The 7,024-nt window shown below is 35.0% G+C and overlaps 2 protein-coding genes across 2 annotated transcripts in view; one reads left to right on the top strand and one right to left on the bottom strand.

The window, feature by feature from the left end:
* Window positions 1-16: 16 nt before the first annotated feature.
* On the bottom strand, window positions 17-2,493 carry LOC108690284 (ran-specific GTPase-activating protein-like). The gene is made up of 4 exons (XM_018197493.1): window positions 2,281-2,493; window positions 1,752-1,900; window positions 466-752; window positions 17-352 (listed from the first exon to the last, which is right to left on the bottom strand). The coding sequence occupies exons 1-4, from the start codon at window positions 2,293-2,295 to the stop codon at window positions 30-32; spliced, it is 774 nt and encodes a 257-aa protein (XP_018052982.1). The 5' UTR covers window positions 2,296-2,493; the 3' UTR covers window positions 17-29.
* An 847-nt stretch (window positions 2,494-3,340) lies between these two features.
* LOC108690289 (serine/threonine-protein phosphatase alpha-2 isoform) overlaps window positions 3,341-7,024 on the top strand; it is a 5,937-nt gene continuing 2,253 nt past the window's right edge. Inside the window, exons 1-5 of the mRNA XM_018197499.1 lie at window positions 3,341-3,645; window positions 4,807-4,938; window positions 5,080-5,310; window positions 5,448-5,776; window positions 5,886-6,206. Of these exons, the coding sequence (XP_018052988.1) occupies window positions 3,591-3,645; window positions 4,807-4,938; window positions 5,080-5,310; window positions 5,448-5,776; window positions 5,886-6,125 (987 nt within the window). The 5' untranslated portion in view covers window positions 3,341-3,590 and the 3' untranslated portion in view covers window positions 6,126-6,206. The remainder of the gene's footprint in view (window positions 3,646-4,806; window positions 4,939-5,079; window positions 5,311-5,447; window positions 5,777-5,885; window positions 6,207-7,024) is intronic.

Here is a 7,024-nt window from a genome sequence, read left to right as displayed (position 1 = left end):
TTTTTTTTTTTTCGTGTCATCGAATACAATTATTGCTTCTCAACTTCGTTTTTTACTTTTAACTTTGCGATTTCGTTGATTATTTTTTCTTCATTCGTTATTATTTGTTTCTCTTCCGTTGTTTCATTCTCGATATCCTTTTGTTGAGAAATCGCTTCATACTCTTCAGTCCGCTTCAACGATTTCATTTGATCTTCGTTATCAGTACTCTCGCTATAACTTACATCACTGCTAGATTCGCTGTCACTTTCAATACGCTTTTGTTCCGAATTGCTTTTGCCAGCATAAATCTCACATTCAGATCCTACAATCTTCTTAGCTTTTTCAAATGTTTCCTTCCACATTGACGCATCTATCCCAAACAAGTAAATATTCTACGATATTATTATAATACTATTAGCGATAATACAGTTTGCGATAGTTATATTTTATACATAAAAACTAATATAGTAGTTGAGAACTCACTTTCAGCATTTGCAAAACGTATCGCAAGTAATTCTGGCTTGAGTTGCTCATCAGCGTAATCAGCAAGTACGCTCCAAACCCATGCTCTGTCACTGCCGCAATTTGGTTTCAATTCCATCCATGGAGTAATGAAATGATTCGCACAGATCTTGAGAGTTTTGTCTCTGCGCATCACTACTCTAACTGTATTTTTCATTTTGTGTCTTAATAATTTGACCTCTCCTGTGCCACGTTCCTTCCATTCCGCAGGATTGCTCGACGTATCATAACGATATAACTTTGCCCGTCTACAAAACATAAAAACATACACAAAATATATGTGTATACATTGTTAATTGTTTCCTTTAAAATGAAAATTCTTCTTTCTTATTAACTCTTACACACTTAGTTTTTGGCATCCTCACTACACACAATGGATCTTTCGTGTCGGATTAATTTTTTCTCATCATTTTTTTAAGCGTATAAAAATTATTAAGCGATTTTTATGTATATTTTGATGTCTTTAGAAAGTACTTCTAAAGTACATTTATAACAAATTGTATAAATAAATTATTATAACTAAATAGTTTACAAAATGAGAAAAAAATATACTTTTTCATACAAAAATATAAAACTCTGAAACAAAAGTGTTCAAAGAAAAAATATGTTTCAATCTTAAAATTGACATTCCAAATTGCAAAAGAAAAAATAATTCAAGCAATTCGGCTGTTGAAAAAATTTAGTAAATAATTTAGAAATTATTCAATAACTTGAAAATGTTTTTATTTAATATGCATGAATGGCTGTAAATTGAAGATATTACATTTATATTTTAAACAATATATTTTATTATTGTTATTGTGTTAAAAAAAATTTGTAATTTATTAGGAAAATATTCTTAGTAACATTACAAATAACACAAAAGTACTAAAAACATCATGTTAATTAAGAGTTAATATGTTGTTCTAGGGTTAAATTCTTTTTTTAATAATTCACGAAATATTTTTGCAAAAAGAAATAAAATTTTTTTAGTTACAAAAATTGTATATTCTGTATACAGGATGGGTCATTTGTGACAGAGATAAACTTTGGAGTTGTTCTAGTCAAAGGATATGCATGAATTGAGGCCGGCATTGAGACAAACCTTGGCTCACAAAACTTGGCTCTAGATGCCTTTTTTAGGAATACTTTTTTTTGGGGAATGGAAGAGAGACCCTGGTATTTGACCAAGTGTACTTAGTATTTCAAAAAAAAGAAATGCACAGAACACGAATAACTCATAGATGTGTATTAAGAAGTTAACTTACAGCTTCAACATTTCTATCTCGTCCTCTTCATTGTTGGATACTTCTATCAAAGGTAATGAAATTATAGGTTCAAAATGAACATCATTTTCAATATTCTCTTCATCATTATCTTGAGGTTCACCATTTACCTCGATACGATCACCATTTAGCTTAAAAAAGAAAAGAAATCACTTCTACTTTTACGGTATATATTCCAATTGGAGTATAAGCTCACAGTTAAAAAATATAAAATTTTTATCGAAGATTAAAAAAATATAAAGACAGATGAATTAATTCTCATTCATCTCCAAACATATACGAGAGAAAAATTATTAAAAAAATTGAGATAAAAACAATGTCGAAAACAATTATCGAAAAAAAATACATCTATTCGTACAAAACGTACTCATTTCGAAATAGTACGTAACGTAACCTATTGTTGATCGTGACGCGATCTAAATTGACTCATGCTTAATCGACTGATCTAAATTTTACTTTAAATGAAAAACGTAAAGAAGGAAAGAATCCTGTCAAAAAAATATGTACGTACCACATTCTCCGGCATCTTTTGTCGACACTGGTCAGAAAGCTATAAAGTGCTAAAGAAATTTATACGCTCGCCGACAATCGGACAATCGCTACAATCGCGTACGTATTTGTATGTATGATGATATATGGTATCGTGGTAATACTGGTAATCCGTATTGTTCCGTATTTCCGTCCGTATTCATTCGTATTGGTCCGTATCGTCCGGTCGGTTGTCCGTTTGGTTTCGGCAGCATTCAGCAGCTGTCACAGTCGATTCGACAATCGATTTCCTTCAATTCAAAGTTATATCGAAATATCGAATACTTTTCGACTTTGCTTCAATTTTAAGATTTGTTTTCATTAATCTGTAAAACATATTTAAAAAACGACCACATCGAATCAGCCTATTTTTTTATTATATTATTGAGCTTGAATTACTTACAATTAATATCAAAGCGTTCACATTAACGTAGGAATTTACAATTAAAGTAAACAAAATTTGAGTGAATTAAATTTCAACCAAAAAAAATTAAATTAAATTAAATTAAATTAAATTTCGAATTAAATTTCGACGATTTAAATTTCAACCGGTTGAAATTTACTTTATTGCGAGATTATAGGTAAATTTACCGTTATTTCCATTTCCGTTAGATTACGTAATCTAAAGCAGTATCCTGATTGGTTCATCAGCTTAAGTTTACACCTTACACATATGCCCGTATTCATAATCAGATCTTGTACTTAAGACTTCCTTAAATTTATCTTTAGCTTTTTTGATTAACAGCCAATGAAATAACTCATAGAGTATCTAAAGATAAATTTGAGGAAGACTTAAATATAAGACCTGACTATGAATACGAGTAAAAATATTTGTAGCGACTTTGACCATAGCCTATGAATACGAGTATATATGAATATCTGTCCAATGTACATTGGCCGACTGTCACGCCCGCTAAACGTCAACTGCGTCAAACACAGTGGCACTTTGAGAATCGAAAGTGTGATGGCGCGCATGTTGCGAGGGTTGTGACTTACGAGTGTGTTCGCGAGTTCGAGGAAGCGAGTATATACTTACATAGGTCATGAGACGTGAGCAGATGTGAGAGAGCGGGAGAAGTGGAGTGGAGTGGAGTGAAGTGGCGGAAGGGAGTGGAGTATGCGCGCGCGGCGCGATTCCGGACGGCCATTGCGAATAACTTGTACGAAGCTGCGAGCTGCGAGCGCGATTCCGTATCGTACGGCACACAAGTGAAAAATTTCGGTGAATCGACGTTTATCTCTGTACTAAGGTGCCCCGTGTCAAGTTTGGAACGCGCACGACACTCCGGCCCGATGGCTGAGACCGACAAATTGAATATCGACAACATCATAGCTCGTCTCTTGGAAGGTAAAGCTGGTCGATCGCTACTCTACGCTGGTCGCTACATAGGAGCGAAAGGGTGGGAGAGCGTACAATCTCGTACATCGCTCGCTCAACTCGCCCGTCTCCCTCTGGCCTCCCCCTCGCCTCTGTGTGCTCACTCCCTTCATCTCTGCGCCTTCATTCCTTCCTTTGCATCCGCGATTTTTCTCGCTATGCTCTCAGATGTACCACAACGATTCCTGCTGTTGGCCTATCTATACATATCTCTCTCTCTCTCTCTCTCTCTCTCTCTCTCTCTCTCTCTCTCTCTCTCTCTCTCATACGCATGCACAAACGCAAGAGCATATCGAAACGCCATCCCGACCATTGGTCGGTTCATCTTGTCGGCGTTACGCAATGTCCTCGAAAATGATGAACGCGTTCCGATCGACTCTCATCATCGACAGAATGCATTAGTTTGTTTATACAAAAATGCATTTATTTTACAATATCGTACACGTACTATATATGCATCGTCGCGATTCTGATTTCTGGGCGAGCAGGGCGAGGTCCTTTCGTCCTGCCAACCATACGGCGAAATGATTAACCGTGAAAAGAGCCTTGTTATTCGGCAGAATACTGTCTTAGGCCAAGTCATTTTGTCGTGTTATTGTTACTTCGAGAGACAATTACTTTGTCAGGAGTGTGAAAAAGTTTCAAATAAGGTAGACTTCTCTCTTTCTCTCTCTCTCTCTCTCTTTCTTTCTCTCCTACGAGATAAGATTCTTATTTATACACTGTATTACATTTATATACTGTGTTACATTATTTTTTTGTATAACTAGTGCTTCTTAAATGTCGGACTCTATAAATTCTTTCAAGCTTTACGTTAGAATATGAGAATATATCTATTGAGATGTAAAGCAATTTATCGATATATATATATATATATTATGTATATATTTCTCAATTGTTTATCTCTTATTTGCATATACTTATTCTTGTAGAAAAATACTAGATAAGGAAATAGATTATCTCGGACAATATTTGACAATGCTATAGTAACACAGGAATCATTAACGAAAAAACATTTTCTCTCATTCTTTTATTAAAAGATTTTAGTAATTATGTTAGAAAAGGTAGGAGATAAAATAAAATTTACGCTTACAATGCATATGATTTTCACATATTTTTTCCATTGTTTAGTACGAGGAGCAAGACCAGGTAAAAATGTTCAGTTGACAGAAGTGGAGATTAGAGGATTGTGTCTCAAGTCACGTGAAATCTTTCTATCACAACCTATCCTTTTAGAACTCGAAGCCCCATTGAAAATATGTGGTAAGCAAATAAGCATACATTAAACTATATCAAATTACGATTTTCTAAGGAAAGCTACATCCATATAAATTTATATTTTGATGACATTTAGTCATTTAATATTGACTTTATTCATTAATATTGTGCAATTTTGTTTGTAAGGTGATATTCATGGACAATATTATGATTTGTTGCGATTATTCGAGTACGGTGGTTTTCCTCCCGAAAGCAACTATCTTTTCTTAGGAGATTACGTTGATAGAGGGAAACAATCGTTGGAAACTATTTGTCTTCTTCTTGCCTATAAGATCAAGTATCCAGAAAATTTCTTCTTGTTAAGAGGAAATCATGAATGCGCGTCCATTAATAGGATATATGGATTTTATGATGAATGTGAGTATGTGTGTGTGTGTGTGTGTGTGTGTGTGTGTGTGTGTGTGTGTGTGTGTGTGTGTGTGTAACAAATATTTTCCCTCATGATATTCTTTTTATGGTTGTTGCTCATTTCGATTAATAAAATTATGTTTTAGGTAAACGTCGTTACAACATTAAACTATGGAAAACATTTACTGATTGCTTCAATTGCCTACCTGTTGCTGCGATAGTAGACGAGAAGATATTTTGCTGCCATGGAGGCTTGAGTCCGGATCTTCAAAGCATGGAACAGATCAGACGTATCATGCGACCGACAGATGTACCTGATCAGGGATTACTCTGTGATTTATTGTGGTCTGATCCCGATAAAGACACTATGGGTTGGGGTGAAAATGATCGCGGTGTATCCTTCACTTTCGGCGCAGAAGTTGTTGCCAAGTTTTTGCACAAGCATGATTTTGATCTTATATGCCGTGCGCATCAGGTAAAAAAATTTTTAATATATACGTATTGGATAATATATATGTATTTAATATATATGTATTGGATACTTTGTTCATAAGATGCTTCTTAAATGGAAAATTATTCTTCAGGTGGTGGAAGATGGTTATGAATTTTTTGCCAAACGACAATTGGTGACTCTGTTCTCGGCTCCGAACTACTGCGGCGAGTTTGACAATGCAGGTGCCATGATGTCAGTGGACGAGACTCTCATGTGCAGTTTCCAAATTTTAAAACCGGCCGATAAGAGGAAATTCACCTATGGTGGTCTCAATGCTGGACGGCCTGTGACGCCACCGCGGGGTGCAAACAACAAAAATAAGAAGAAGTGAAGTCCTTAGATTTATCTTTCGAATGCGATGCTTGGAACTGCTACCGCCCAACCCGACATCTATCTATCGAGACATTAAGACCGCGCGCGCGCGCGCGCGCGCGCGCGTGTGTGTGTGTGTGTGTGTGTGTGTGAGAGAGAGAGAGAGAGAGAGAGAGAGAGAGAGAGAGAGAGAGAGAGAGTGTAGGCGCGCGCGCGAAAGAGATATGAGTTATAATAATAATAATTATTATTATATTATTATTTTTGATTGACTACGAAGCCTGTGTGGAAATAATTACATCTTATCGGAAAATCCGGAGAGGCGTTGCTTTTCACAGAGTTTATCAAAAGTAGTAAGTAATAGTGCATATGTTGTAGCTAAATGTGTTATCATATAAAACAAAATAGTAGTGATGAAACCAATCGATCGATTATAAAATTAGAGAGAATTTTGCGTGGTTTTCATGACATTCTTAACAATTGAAAAGTAAAATGTAGAAAAAAAGAAAAACAAGCACTTTTCGCTATAATTCGTCTTTCCTATTCGTCAATCGTAACATCTGCATCTTGTAGCTTGTTCATCATTTGCATTTACACTCGTCAAGTGTTTGATTAATCGAGAAAGGACGTGACATTTTTTTGATCACTTTACGCTGTGAGAAAAATCGATATGATAATAAATTGTGTCACACATATACACCTATACTCACGTGCACACTCTCGTTTCATTATGTAAGTATGCTATTAACGAAGATATCGATACACAAATAATAAAGTAGCCATCATCTAGACTTAATTCCCTAAAGTATAATAGATATTTATAGCTTGGTACTTCTGTAAGTTACACAAATTTGTAAACGACATCTATTACGTCATACCTACTTTTATAAATATACATTTATATATGTGTGAATTGTG

Source organism: Atta colombica, unplaced genomic scaffold (genome assembly GCF_001594045.1).
Source record: "Atta colombica isolate Treedump-2 unplaced genomic scaffold, Acol1.0 scaffold302, whole genome shotgun sequence".
NCBI lineage: Eukaryota > Metazoa > Arthropoda > Insecta > Hymenoptera > Formicidae > Atta > Atta colombica.
This window is presented reverse-complemented; position numbering and strand designations above follow the sequence as displayed.

What these genes read in the sequence shown, in the direction of transcription:
- LOC108690284 (XM_018197493.1), bottom strand. An exon ending in GAGATAGAAATGTTGAAGCT is followed by an intron (nt 753 to 1,751) that starts GTAAGTTAACTT and finishes TATGTTTTGTAG; the next exon opens with ACGGGCAAAGTTATATCGTT. An exon ending in ACGTTTTGCAAATGCTGAAA is followed by an intron (nt 353 to 465) that starts GTGAGTTCTCAA and finishes TGTTTGGGATAG; the next exon opens with ATGCGTCAATGTGGAAGGAA.